General features: G+C 47.8%; 1 protein-coding gene across 1 annotated transcript in view; it reads left to right on the forward strand.

The window, feature by feature from the left end:
• The window catches only part of kirrel3a (kirre like nephrin family adhesion molecule 3a), a 527,277-nt gene that overhangs the window by 473,572 nt on the left and 38,660 nt on the right, over positions 1-15,045 (forward strand). Inside the window, exons 8-11 of the mRNA XM_052039890.1 lie at positions 5,250-5,377; positions 9,406-9,532; positions 10,875-10,975; positions 14,194-14,392. Coding sequence (XP_051895850.1) covers positions 5,250-5,377; positions 9,406-9,532; positions 10,875-10,975; positions 14,194-14,392 — 555 coding nt within the window. The remainder of the gene's footprint in view (positions 1-5,249; positions 5,378-9,405; positions 9,533-10,874; positions 10,976-14,193; positions 14,393-15,045) is intronic.

The following is a 15,045-nucleotide window of genomic DNA, read 5'->3' on the forward strand; positions in this document are numbered from 1 at the left end:
GAGGTATAAGCAGCAAGGTTCAGACAGGGCCCGTGAGGAATATAGGGTAGCGAGGAAGGAAATTAAGAAAGGGCTGAGGAGAGCTAGAAGGGTACATGAAAAGACGTTGGCTAGTAGGGTAAAGGAAAATTCCAAGGCCTTTTTCAAGTACGTGAAGGGTAGGAGGATGGCTAGGGTAAAGGTAGGTCCGATTAAGGACAAAGGTGGGAGAATTTGCCTGGAGGCGGCGGAAGTGGGAGAAGTTCTCAATGAGTACTTCTCTTCAGTATTCACCAGGGAGAGGGGTCTTGATGACGCGGAAGGGAGTGCTGGTAGGGGTAATGTTCTCGAGGTTGTAGATATCAAGAGAGAGGATGTGTTGAAGTTGTTAAATAATATTAAGACAGATAAATCTCCAGGGCCTGACGGAATTTTCCCCAGGCTACTTCGAGAGGCTAGGGAGGAGATTGTTGAACCGCTGGTAAGGATCTTTGAGTCCTCGTTGTCCACGGGGATGGTGCCGGAGGATTGGAGGGTTGCGAAAGTTGTCCCCTTGTTCAAAAAAGGTAATAGGGATAGGCCAGGGAATTATAGACCAGTGAGTCTTACGTCTGTGGTGGGTAAGCTGTTAGAAAGGATTCTAAGGGATAGGATTTATGAACACCTTGAGAATCATGGACTGATTAGGGACAGCCAGCATGGCTTTGTGAAGGGAAGATCTTGCCTCACAAGCCTGATAGAGTTCTTTGAGGAGGTGACCAGGAAGATTGATGAGGGCAGTGCGGTGGATGTGGTTTACATGGATTTTAGTAAGGCGTTTGATAAGGTTCCTCATGGTAGGCTTCTTCAGAAGGTCAGAGGCCAAGGGATCCAAGGAAGCTTGGCTGTGTGGATTAGGAATTGGCTTGCATGTAGAAAGCAGAGGGTTGTGGTGGAAGAAGTGCCTCGGACTGGAGGGCAGTGACTAATGGTGTCCCGCAGGGATCGGTTCTGGGACCTCTACTTTTTGTGATATTTATAGATGACTTAGATGAGGGGGTAGAGGGCTGGGTTAGTAAGTTTGCGGACAACACTAAGATCGGTGGTGTTGTGGATAGTGTGGAGGGCTGTCGGAGCTTACAGAGGGATATTGATAGGATGCAGAGCTGGGCTGACAAGTGGCAGATGGAGTTCAATCCGGAGAAGTGTGAGGTGGTACACTTTGGAAGGACAAACTCCAGGGCAGAGGACGAGGTAAATGGCAAGGTACTTGGCAGTGTGGAGGAGCAGAGGGATCTGGGGGTTCATATTCACAGTTCATTGAAAGTTGCCTCACAGGTGGAAAGAGCAGTTAAGAAGGCCAATGGGATGTTGGTTTTCATAAGTCGCGGGATCAAGTTTAAGAGCCGCGAGGTGATGATTCAGCTTTACAAAACTCTAGTTAGACCACACCTAGAGTACTGTGTTCAGTTCTGGTTGCCTCATTATAGGAAGGATGTGGAGGCGTTGGAGAGGGTGCAGAGGAGATTTACCGGGATGCTGCCTGGTTTAGAGAGTATTGAATATGAGGAGAGGTTTAAGGTGCCAGGGCTTTATTCACTGGAAAGGAGGAGGATGAGAGGAGACATGATAGAGGTATATAAAATATTGAGAGGAATAGATAGTCAGCGCCTCCTTCCCAGGGCGCCAATGCTCAAGACGAGAGGTCATGGCTTTAAGGTTATGGGTGGGAAGTTCAGGGGAGATGTCAGGGGGAGGTTTTTCAACCAGAGAGTGGTTGGTGCATGGAATGCACTGCCTGGGGTGGTGGTGGAGGCAGATACATTGGACAGGTTCAAGAGCTTGTTGGATAGGCATATGGAGGAGTGTGGGATGGGGGGATATACGGGAGGAAGGGGTTAGGCAGTGTGAGGGTGATTTGATAGACAGCACAACATGGTGGGCCGAAGGGCCTGTTTTGTGCTGTATGGTTCTATGGTTCTATGGTTACCTCCTCAAAAGAATTCATTCAGATTGGTTTGACAGGATCTGCCTGCCTCTGATCAGTCCTTGTTTTCCAAGTGATAATAATCTGTCCCTCAGAATGTTTTTCCAATAACTTCTCTACTGCTGACGTTAGGCTCATAGCTCCGTGTTTACTTTTCCCTGTGACCTATCTTGAAAAAGGGGCGGCCACATTTTTTTGTCCTTCAGTCATCTGGCTCCTTACATGCGGCAAGCGAAGATATAAAAATCTCACCCTGAGCCCCAGCAATCTCTTCTCTTGCCTTCCATAGCAACCTTGCATAAATGTCATCTGGCTGGGGATTTATCACCCTTAAGCCTGCTTAAGGCGTCGACTACCTACTCTTTATTTATCAGGACTTGCACTAGAATTTCACCGTCCCCTTCGCTGAATCCTCCAACTACAAAGTCCAGTTCCCTTGTGATGTCTCTTGGTCCGCACACAGATTGCCCCTTTGTCCATAATGGATGCCACTCTTTCTCTGGTTATTCTTTTGCTCTTAATACACTCATGGAATACCTTTGGATTTACCTTAATCCTGTCTTCCTGTGCTTTCTTGTGAGCCCTCTTTGATTTTCTAATTTCCTTTTTAAGTGTCTCCCAACACATTTTATACTCTTGATAGGCCTCCCCCTCACCCCCATCTTTAGTTCCCTACACCTGCCATATGCATCCTTTTTTCTCTTTATCCAGCCCTCAATATCCCTCAACATCCAGAGTTCCATGTACTTGTTACCCTTGGCTTTCACTCTTAGAAGAACATGTTGGCCCCGAATTCTCACTAATTCTCCTTTGTATGCCTCCCACTGTGCAGACTTAGACTTACCAGCAAGTAGATGCTCCTACTCTACTTTTGCCATGTCCTGTCTTAAATTTAATGAAACTGGTCTTCCCCCAATTTAAAATTCTTTATTCCTGGTCACTCCCAATCTTTTTCCATAACTACTTTGAAATGTACAGAATTATGGTCACTATCTGGTTAAGGCAGGTACAATAACAACATTTAAAAGACACTTGGACAGTTACATGGATCAGGAGGGATTAGAGGAATATGGGTCAAATGTGGGAAAATTGGAACTAGCTTAGATGGGCATCCTGGTCGGCATGGTGGGCCAAAGGGCTATTTTTCAATTATATCTATGACTCCGTGACAATCACCAAAATGCTCCCCTATCGACGTTCCCTCCATTTGACCAGCTACATTCCCCAAGACAAGGTCCAGCAATGTTCTTTCCCTCATTGGTTCACCTACATACTGCATCAAAAAGCTCTCCTGAGACACCTCAAAAATTCCACCCGCTCTGAACCTCAGGCAATCCCAGTTAATATTCCCCTCATATTACATCCCTATTTTTATTACATCTCTGCTATTTGCCTGCATATCTGTTCCTCTATCTGTTGTTGAATGTAAGGTCTGTAATACAACACCAGTTTATACAAGTGACAGCACTCTTTTTGTTCCTAATCTCTGCCTTTATGGCCTCATTTGAGGACCCTTCTAGGATATCTTCCCTCAAAACAGAAGTAATACATTCCTTAACTAACAGTGCAATGCCACCAACTCTTTTACATCCCCCTCTGTCTGGCCTGAAAATTCTGTACTCCAGGATACCGAGTTGTCAGTTCTGCCCGCCTTTCAACCATGTCTTCGTGATAGCAACAAGTCCCAAGTGCTAATTAAAGCTTTGAGTTCTCGGCCTTACTCATTAGATTCCTTGCATTAGAATAGATGCAGCTTAGCTTTGCATTCCTCTCATGTGCATTTACCTGCCTACTCGGCCTGCTGGATTTACAAACGTTTCCTCCTCCAGGTGATTGCATCCTCCCAACTGAACATTTACTCTGAGCCTCCTCTCCCTTCCAACTCAATTTATACCTTCCTGAAAGGTACTGGTGAATCTCCCCATAAGTTCCACTTTAGGTGCAACCTGTCCCTCTTGCATAGGTCCCACCTTCCCCACAAATGGTCCCAGTGATCCAGGAACCTAAAGCCCATCCTCCTGCACCATCCCTTCATCTGACCTATCCTTCAATTCCAATACTCACCCTCTCATGGGACCAGAAGCAATCTGGAGATTACAACCTTTGAGGTCCTGCTCATCAAATGATTACCTACCTCCCTGAACTCATGTTGCAGGACCTCATCCCTTCTCCTACCTATGTCATCAATAACAACAGTCTCGGTCTTCCTGCTCCTATCCCTTCCCTCTCCCAACTCTCAGACACTCCCAAACTCCTGACTCTGATTCACTCTCAATCTCCAAATTCCATCACAGTCTCTCAAACTTCAGCCAAACACTGCCTCCCGACTTCCAACCATTCCCAATCTCCCAATCCCATTCATTTCCAGTCTCCAAGTTCCAATCACTTGCAGCTTCCTAAGTCCCAGTCACGTCCAGTCTCCCAAACCGCAGTCCGTCTCCATGCCACAAACCCCAGTTATTTCCAGTCCCACAGTTTCCAATCACCAATCTTCAAACCACAGTCACAATCAATCTGCCAACTCTTTATCACTTCTGGTATCCCAGTCCTGTTAACCCAGATCTCCCAACTCCCAAACTCCCAACTTCCAGTCATTTCCTAGCCTCTCCACCATCAATCACAGTCCCATTCCACGTCCCATTCCGCCTCTATTGAGTTTTTGAAAGAACTGACCATCTGGTCCCATGCTCTGTCCTGGTGCTGGAATGTTGTTGTATTCTCTGATGTATCCAATTTCCTTTGAAGCCCTTTGGTCTCTCTCTGTACCTTAGGCCTTTAGAAAAGTACCTCACCCCTCACACTGCTTCTCAGATGCAGCCACCTTGAGTCAGTGGACCTTGCTGCGTCCCTGGGCAGTCTGTTGGCACCTCGTCACATTCCCTGCCTTCCACTCTAACCAAGTTCATTGTGGCCTCATTACTCAGCCAGCCCCTAGCTCTGGCCAGAAAGGTTTAGGCTGTAGGGAAAGTGTTGGTTCTAAACAATGGCATATCTCACCACGGGTGTGACAGCCGCCATTTCTGCGGCACTGGATCCATGTCTGTCAGGGTGAGGAGGCAGCTCTGTATTTAACCAGTCTCTGTCAGACTTCCACAGTGTAACTGGGAGCCAGGAGTAAAACTCTGTGCTCCTCCCAAGTTTCCCAGGTACTGGGTAACATCTCCTCAGTGCTGAATCCTCCCTGATAATCACTTCTGTGAACTGCCTGGATCTACTGAAGGTCTCATATGCAATTGTGGCTGGGCTGCCATAATGGGCCCATTCTTTGCCTCCTCTCACACCTTGCATCTCTTTCCTTGTGCAGTCGGACCCCGGCTGACCTCTGAACCCCAGTCCCTGGCCGTGGACCTGGGCTCGAGTGCCGTCTTCAACTGTGCCTGGACCGGAAACCCATCTCTCACCATCGTGTGGATGAAGCGAGGCTCTGGGGTGGTGAGTATGGGGGGTCTGGCTTCATTCAGGGGCAGGCAGCTCTCCCCTCCTCACCGACCCCTCCACCCCTCTGGGTGAAGACTGTACATGTAATGTGGAGAGACCAAGCAGGCCACAAGTTCTGCAACCCTCGAAATACATCCCTCTGCTATACTTTCATTTTAATGCTTTTACAATGGTATTAATTCCAGGGATGCAGCATAACTGGTATATCAGTTTTCCCAAATTGCCCTTGAGAGGGTATTAGTGAGCTGCCAGCTTATACTGCTGTATGTGATGTGTTAAAATCACTCCCACAGTATTGCCCGGATGTTGATACAGTGACAATTACTGGGCTGTGATATATGCCCAAGTCAGTCTGATGTCTGTGTGTGCAATGTGTGCTTTTTCTGGAGCTTTTCGAGCAAATGGCTGCAGTGCCCGTATCAGAACATCAAACGAAAACTGCAGATGCTGGAAATCTGAGATAAAACCAGAAAATGTTGGAAACACTCAGCAGGTCAGGCAGCAGCTATGGAGATCTGTTGGTATCAGGACTGGCCACTTGTCCTTGCCATTGCTCTCGTCCTTTTATTTTCCTTTATTTGTACACTCTGGCCTGCTGGGCACTTCCTGGTCAGCCAGACGATACACCATACCCAGTGCTCACAACATTAGCAACACATTACGCACACAAAGGAGCTTAGCTGTCTGTGCTTAATAACTGGATACATCATTTTGCCTTATTATAGACCTATACAGACTAACTTGCATTCTCTTTCTCAGTTGTGGTGAAGGGTTTTACCTGAAACCTCAGCTGTTTCTCTTTCCACAAAAGTTGCCTGACCTACTGAGTGTTTCCAACATCTTCTGGTTTTGCTTCGCCCCAGTATAATCCTTCACACACTGCTCATTGTCTTGCAGTGCATTGTGTGTAGGTCCACTTTTAGGAATTGTGTCCATCATGTGATATGACTTCTGATACATTGTTATATCAGCCACTGCCATTATTTGAGTGTGGTTCACCTTGAGTGAAGGATGTTTGGTAAGAAGTTCTGTCCTCATTACTTGCCCTAACAAACAGTGATATTGAAGACCCTGCAGACCCTAAATTAGGCATTCCATTTATTTCACACTTTGTTGGGATGTTTGAAGGGAGCAGCTGTACTGACTCATTGATGGAAGGTGGGAGCAGTCTCTGTGTTCAGGAGAGCTCCTACATTACGTGGGGTCACAATGAGTTGGGGGTTCACTGATTAATGGAATGGCACCAAGGTGTGTAAGAATTGGGTGAGTTTGTGATTGGGGTGCATCTGTGATGGAACTGCAGTTGAATAGTCTGAGTGATCTGAGCATCGAAAATCCAAGAAAGACACTGGAAATCTGAAATAAAAACTGAAAATGCTGGTAACACTCAGCAGGTCAGGCAGCGTCTGTGGAGAAAGAAACCAGTGAACATTTCAGGTCTGGGGCAACTTCATCAGAAATGAGAAAGAGTTAAACAAGTTAGTCGAGGTAGCAGAGACAGTGTTGGAGGGACAAAGGGAATTTCTCTGATAGGGTGATAACATTCTCCCCTCTGAGTCAGAAGACCCACGACAGAGATTTGAGCACACTCTGTGGGACTGAGTGTGAACCAATCTGCGTCTCCCCCTGAGGGATGCTGCGTCTGTCCTTAACCATTGGGAAGTGGGCTCCATCAGTGAAGTGCCATCCTTCAGTTGAGACCAAGGTAGACATAATATTTTGGAGAATGGAATAATACTCCTGGGGCACTAAATCACAACAGGTAAGGAGAATTATCAGGACATCAGCAGAGAGCTGCTGGCGAGAGGTCAACGTGCACAGACTAGCTGGTTAGCTTTCCATATTGCAACAGTGACCACACTGTCAAAGAATTGAAGCCCTTTGTGACATCTTATAATCAGGAGAGGCACTGTATAACTACACACCTTTCATTTGTTTCCTTTACAAACCCTGGGGAAAGCCCGGTGACGATACAACATTGAGACCTTGCAACAGCTTTGCTCAATTAGCTGACTTGTCCCTTGCAACTGAAGTGAAGCTCACAGCTCCCCATGTGTACTGATGGTAACGGGATAATTATGTAACGTAATGTCCTGTTACAGAGTTTGAATAATAAAGTTGTCTTCATAAACCTCCATGCACATGATCAGGACATCCCAGCCTCACACAAGTGATGCAGTGTAGTCATGGTTATAACATGCAAAACACAGCAGGCAGGCAGTGCACAGCAAGATCCCACAAACAGCGACAAAATGAACAGCCGGATAGTCTCCACCTGCTTGTGTTGGCTGAGGAGAAAATGTCACCCAGAAGCAATCGGTGACGCAGTCGCCCTGAAGAAGACAGGGCCTGGGATTAAAGTGCGGGAAAGGTGACAGTGCAGCACTCCCCCAGCACTCTGCAGGACGACCAGCTCGCACCTCCTGGGGTGGCTCAGGGGGCAGCTGCTGACACAGAGGGGAGGCTGGTGCCCCCGGGGCTTGGAGCTCATCCCTCCTCTGCTGCAGATTCACAGCGAGAGTCGGCAGCAGTGCAGAGCTCCCAGCCACAGGCACAGGTCGCTGAAAGGCTCCCAGATGATTGCAGCACCCTGGGGACTGTCGTCCTCCACACTCCCTTACACTCCCTCACCCTCACTCATCCTTGCCCACACTCCCACACTCTCCCCCACCCTCCCTTCAGTGTGCCCCACCCTCCCTCACCATCACCCTCCCCACACTCCCTCGCCCTTGCTCACCCTTCAGCTTCCCCAACCCTCCCTCACCCTCCCTCCCTCATCCTCCCTTCAGTGTGCCCCCTCTCCCTCACCCTCCATCACCCTGACCCACCCTCCCTCATCTTCCCTCACACACCAGCACTCCCTCACCCCCCTCTCGCCCTCCCTCACCCCCCATCCTGTGAATGTAGTTTTGCTGCTCTGAGCACTCAGTCACCTCTCCTTCTGGTCCAGACCCATGATTCACAGCCACACGGATACCCCACCCACTGGTCCCACACTGAGCTGTGGAACTGTCCCACATGGGGCTGTGGAACGGTCCCACACAGAACTGTGGACTGGTCCCACACAGAGCTGTGGAACGGTCCCACACGGAGATGAGGGCAGGAGCTGTGGACTGGTCCCACACTGAGCTGTGGAACTGTCCCACATGGGGCTGTGGAATGGTCCCACATGGGGCTGTGGAATGGTCCCACACAGAACTGTGGAACGGTCCCACACAGAACTGTGGACTGGTCCCACACAGAGCTGTGGAACGGTCCCACACGGAGATGAGGGCAGGAGCTGTGGACTGGTCCCACATGGAGGAGAGGGCAAGATCTGTGGACCGGTCCCACATGGCCTGGTGAGGCTGCAGCTCTGCTCTCTGTATGCCAACTGGAGCTGGAAGGATCACACAGAGTGCACGTGAAGCACCCTGGGCCTCCCTCCACTCGGCAGACCAGTTGCACTGAGTCATGGTTGCCCTGGGACACCCCACTGGCTCCCTCAGCTGTGTGGAGCTCCCCACACTGCAGCAGCCTCCAGTGCCGGGACGTGGCTTTTGCTTAGAAAAGGTGGTAAGGGCAGGTGGGCCTTTGGGAGATTGGTTCATGGGAGTTGAGGAATTCTGAAGAAGAAGGAAAGCTGAAATATTGGCCTTTGAGAGAGGGAGTGGGGCTGGTGTCTGCGGGCAGCAATGTCACTCTCTGCCACATTTTCCACAGAGATAAGCCTGTCTTATCCAGCTGGCACTGTCCGTCTGATAGAATAGAAGGCCGAGACAGATGGATTGTTGGACCACAGGTTGTGGGAACAGGAGCTGTGGCCATGACCTTACTGAGTGATGGCCCACATTCGATGGGCCGAGTGGCTGTTCTTACCCCTCCTGTTCTGATGTTCCAATTTCACCCACTGCTCTGGCCCTCAGCCATCGATGAAGCGATGAGCCGGGGGGGAGTGGAGAGCAGCCACAGGCCTGAAACGAGGTAAATAATCTGTGATGCCCCTCTAATGATCACTGACCTCTCACCCCTTCTTTCTCCAGGTTCTCAGCAACGATAACACCATGACTCTGAAGGCCGTCACCCAGGAGGATGCTGGGAAGTACGTCTGCAGGGCTGTTGTACCGCGAGTTGGTGCCGGGGAGAGGGAGGTCAGCCTGACGGTCAACGGTAAAACACTCCACTGTTCACAGCTTGTTCTGCTGTAGTGTACTGAGTCTCACTGTGCTTCACACACACACAAGCACGCACACACACACACACACACACGCACATTCTCACACATGCACCACACACACACTCCACTGCTCACAGCTTGTTCTGCTGGAATGTACTGAGTCTCACTGTACTTACAAATACACACACACACACACACACGCAGAAACACATGCATGCATGCACACACATGCACAAATAGACACAAACGCACATACACATACATAAACACAAATACATGTGCAATCATACATAAATACATGCAGCCACATGCTCTTGCTTACACAAAACACACATGAACACACACACATATGCAAATGTACACACATGCATATGCACACCCACAAGTAAATGCACACACACACATGCACACACACACACGCACGTGCGCGCGCGCACACACACACACACACACACACACACACATGCAGTCGATGGATTTAGTTATGCAGGTACATTTACACAGACAAGGGAACAAATATAAGTGGAGACATCAATCACATAATTGGCAGCTGGGGACAATAATACAGACACCAGTACAAATCTAATGATGCATGGGAACATACCCATACTTGCATGAACTGAAATAGTTTGGGTCAGGACCTTAGATCAACTGAGCACAAAGACGTGTTAAAACTGGACGACAGTCTGTGGCTCAGTGATGTGATGTATATTGTTACTTCCACCTGTCGTCCCTCAGTGACACGCTACCCAAAAGTGGTTCTGGTCCAGCGTTAATCTGCAGGAGCAGTGATGCGATGTCGAACCATTTCTGTAAGAGCTGGGCAATTTGTGATCAAGCGCAAATGTTCTCCTTGAAGGAGTATAAAAGCAAAGTTTCACAATTCAAATTGATTTTAAATGAAGTCTGGAAAGGCAATTAGGTTTTCATGGAACAAAATAGCAAATCACCATGAAGACTGAGTGGGGCTTGTTAATGCCAGCCGGGGACTTTGTACTGAGCTGTAATCTTGTCAGCATTTCATCCCCTTCAACTGAAACGCCCGCGCTCCTTCCCGCCCATCTTCTCTGCTGAAAGAGTAGCTGCCAGTTTGTCCATTGCACATTGTGTGTGCAATTACCCTTTAAAATATTCATTAAAATGCAAATTTATTTCAATTAGACCACTAATAAACAGCAATTATATTCAACATAATTATGTGTGGAGCTTGCCCTGATGTTGCTTGCTCATTTGGAAAGGGTGTATTACAAGTCGGGCTAGGACGGATGAGTGGGCTAATTTAATAAAGTTCTTCGACGGGTTGAATGTGTGATTTGTTTATGCTTTGGATTTCAGGACCCCCCATCATCTCCAGCACGCAGATGCAACACGCTCTACAGGGGAAGAAGGGCCAAATCAAGTGCTTCATCCGCAGTACGCCTCCACCTGACCGAATAGTGAGTGACTCAGCAACTCAGACAGTGAAAGAAATGGCCGGTCGACACTCCCTCCATATTGCAGATTATATCAGGGCAGTGGGTGCATGAGAACGCCACCACCCACAGCTTGCGCACCATCCCAACTATTTCCCATCCTTCGTCATCAGTGGGTCTAAGTTCCAGAGCTCCCTCCCCTACAGCACTGTGGGAAACACCTTCACCAGAAGGACTGAAGCTGATCAAGAATCAGCTCACTGTCACCTTCCCAAGGGCAGCTAGGGATGGGCAATAAATGCTGGACTTGCCAATGTCAGGCGGATCCCAACGATGAGTACAAAAAAACAGTAAAGTGACATATGAGGAAACCTCTCAATTCCTCAGTAGGTCTGTCAAGTGAGGAGCTGAGCTCTACTGACCAGGGGAATAAAGGACTTGCATTGTATCTCAGAACGTTCCCAGACACGTCACAGCCGATAAATTTAGTGTTGACATGTGGTCACTGTTATATTACGGGATTCTCGGCAGCCAATACCACAACTTTCTCCAGCGTGCCATCAGCTGCCAGAACATGATGTCTGGAATTTCCTTTGAAATCCCTCTCGCTCTTCTTTACAAATTTCTCCTATTCTTTGTGACATTGGAGGCCATTTGGCCCATTGAGTCTATGGCAGCTCTCAGGGTGATCCAAGTCAATCCTATTCCTTACTAATGTCTGTCCCACCCAGTCTCTCTCTCACAAGCCCATCAACTGCTCTTGATTCTACCAATCGACCCCAGGTTTATTTACAGCAACTTACAGTGACCAAATAAACTGCCAATCTTTGGGACATGGGTGGAAACTGGAGCACTGGGAGGAAACTCCACACAGACACCTCCAGAGGTCAGGATTGAGCCTGGGTCACCGGAGCTGTGAGAGACCACTTCCACTAGCTGTGCCTCTGTGCCACGACTGACCAAGCTTCTTGTCATTTACCTGGCTGCCTCCTCATGGCTCAGACTCAAATTTTCTTTGAAAAAGCCCCCACGAGGCAGCTTGGGCGGTTTCACCACATCAGGGATGCTTTATAGAAGAAAGTTGTTGTTGTTGTTGAGCACCTCCGATCCCGGGGCCAGTCAGAAGCTCATCACCCCCAAAATACAACAGGCCTCCAGCAGCACTGCATCTGTGCAGAGAAAATTAAGTTAACTTTGCAAAAAAAAAATAAAATCTAAAGAAATAAAAAGAAATGTAATATCTGCACGTACAGCACAGTGCAGAACCTCCAGAGAAGAACATCTGGTGCAGCCCGTACAATGTGTAATTAGACTTGTAGAACACCCACCAGCATTTGACAGCTGTACAGATGCTCAGTTTATAACTTGTTCCCCAGCTAACGTTTTTTTTTATTGCAATGAGAAGCCTCAATGGATCAGCAGAAATAAAAATGAATCATTTCTGAAATAAAAGTGAATGATGTAGTCTCTCAAATAGCTGCAATTTTCAATTTTACTGCACTGGCTACAGACGATTAGTTTAGGGGTGAGAGTGGGAAGGATCCCTGCTCCCAACTGCCTGGCGTCATTGCTGTGTGTGACTATTAACAGTTCAATTCAGTCAACTCGGGAAACTACAGCAGAGGGAAATCCTGTGTAAATCGGAATTATGAGGTATACTGCAATATTTTCATCCAGTGATTACAGGAGGATTCTCTCTAATGATCTGATGTTCAGTACTAGGATTTATTTTCTGCCCCTTAGTTCATTTAGGATCTGGAAATGAGTGGTGAAAAATTCCTCAAAATCGTGGGCTGTTTAACCTTGCTCACATTTGACCCAGTGTTCTGGTTCTCTCTGGACTTAATGCTTCAACATCTCTTGGTGTTCTGGCATCTCTTGGTGCTCTGGATTACTCTGGATGGTGCTCTGGTGTAATTCACTGCTCTGGCATCACACACTGAGCTCAGTGCTTTGGCGTCTTTCTGGATGCTCCAGTTCACTCGAAGGTCGATGCTCATTGTTCATGCTCTCGTGATCCTCGGTCATGTCATTAAGCTCTTCCATGTTTCTTTGCTCTTGGATGCTGCACCTACCTTCTTGGTTGGTTTCTACGTGTATTCCTGCAGAACCAGCTTGTGTGCAGGGACTTGCACTGTGCCTGGAGAATAGGCAGAACCGCTCAGTCTCAGGGTCTCTTACAAGAGTGCCCTATATCCTGCTCCATTGAATTCACAGCCTGCATGGGCTGCGGATGACCATCTGTGGATCGTCCAGATAAAAGCAACCTTCTAATTATTATTTCACCTCTTGCCCATCCAAGTACCCTCTCTCTCTCCTTTGGGTGGGTATATCTCCCCCAGTCGGTGGATGACCCAGACCCATAATTCCTCACAGCATTCTTTGTGGTCAGCTTACATTGTGAAAGAGAGTCTTCACCTCACAACCTCTCATTGCAATACAACCTTGCATTTATATAGCCCCTTTCACATCCCAAAGCATTCAAAGAAGCTTCACAGGAAAGTTATCAAATCACACGGAGCTATTCAAGTAACATGGTAGGAGGAGATATGTTTTTATGGAGATGTACAGAGTCACGAGGTTTTCTGGAGCTGGAGGCACAACCTCCAATGTTGGAGCAATGGAAATCCATGATGATGCTTTCATGGAATGTCTGTCAGTTCCATGGCCATAGCTAGGACCAGAAATGGGGTAGGTTGGTGGGAGATGGATGAGGTCTGCATAGTAGCTGGACCACCAAGGATCTGTGAATAACAATGGACCTGGAATGGGTGGGAATGATTCATGCCTTTCCCCTTGAACCCTGGAGACACAGGAGCCAATTGTTCTTTGAGGAATCTGCCGGGGACTCTGACAGCAGCTGGTCAGTTTACCAATGGGGAAGAGGTGGCCATTCACAATGTGTTTCTTAGGCTGGGTAAGTATCTGACCAGTTTGGCTCATTACCACAGAAAGAATCTCTCCCTGGATGATGGGATCTAAGCTCCCATTACGTCCTCCCATTCTTTCCCAGGAAGTATCTCAAGCCAATTTCGAAACCCAGAGTTGGATATGTGCACTCAGAAAAAGCTTGCATTCATCTACTGCGTTTCACGTTATCAGGACATCCATTATAATCACAACCGACAAAATAGTTATGGGTCCCTCACACCCGTGGAACTTGGTAAATGATGGCATGCTTGATGTTCTTGGAAAGCAGTTGATAATTTAATCTGTCCTTTTGCTCTATTGGATACACCCAGGCCTGGTCATGGAAGGAGAACGTTCTGGAATCAGGGACCTCAGGACGTTACACAGTGGAAACAGTAAGCATGGAGGAAGGAGTGATCTCGACACTGACCATCAGTAACATTGTTCGTGCCGACTTCCAGACAATTTACAACTGCACGGCCTGGAACAGCTTTGGCTCTGACACAGAAATCATTCGCCTGAAAGAACAAGGTGGGCTACACAAGGAAACCATTAGCTTCTGCATCCACTGTCTTCAGTCTCACCTGGCCAGTCTCGCCCAGACCATCTGCCCTCTACTCCTCCTGCACATTTAATGTCCCCTCCATATTCAGGACCACGTAGGATTGGATACTCAAAGGTGTTATTCCAGTTAAGGGCCTCTAACAATCTGTCCTAGTCCGGCCTTTCTCTGCAAATGCTTGGATACTGGCTTTCTACCCAATTATTCACTCTCCATCCCTGAAAAAAATCTTTTATAGCATTTGTCTAGCCTATATCATCCTTGGCAAGGATATTTCATCCTTAGCAAAATCACAGAGAAATTCCTGTAAATCTGAATGTTCACCTTCTTCAACACTCTCAATCATGCTGTTCTTCCTCACTATCTCCGCTCTGTCATTCGTTTCTATGGTAATGGTCCATTGTGGCTCCATTTCTGTCTGTTAGATTGGAATCATTATATCTACTCAGTCTGTTTCTACTCCAGAAACCACCTCAGAAACACCCAGGGTCCCATCCTTTTCATTTTCCTCTTCGTTGTTTACAAACGTTCCCTCATTTATAACCCAGTGATCATATTCCAATGACAACCAGATCCCTTCTCGCCATTTCACAAGGGCTTTCACTGCACTATTCAGCTCCAG

The sequence above is a fragment of the Pristis pectinata genome, chromosome 27 (assembly GCF_009764475.1).
Source record: "Pristis pectinata isolate sPriPec2 chromosome 27, sPriPec2.1.pri, whole genome shotgun sequence".
NCBI lineage: Eukaryota > Metazoa > Chordata > Chondrichthyes > Rhinopristiformes > Pristidae > Pristis > Pristis pectinata.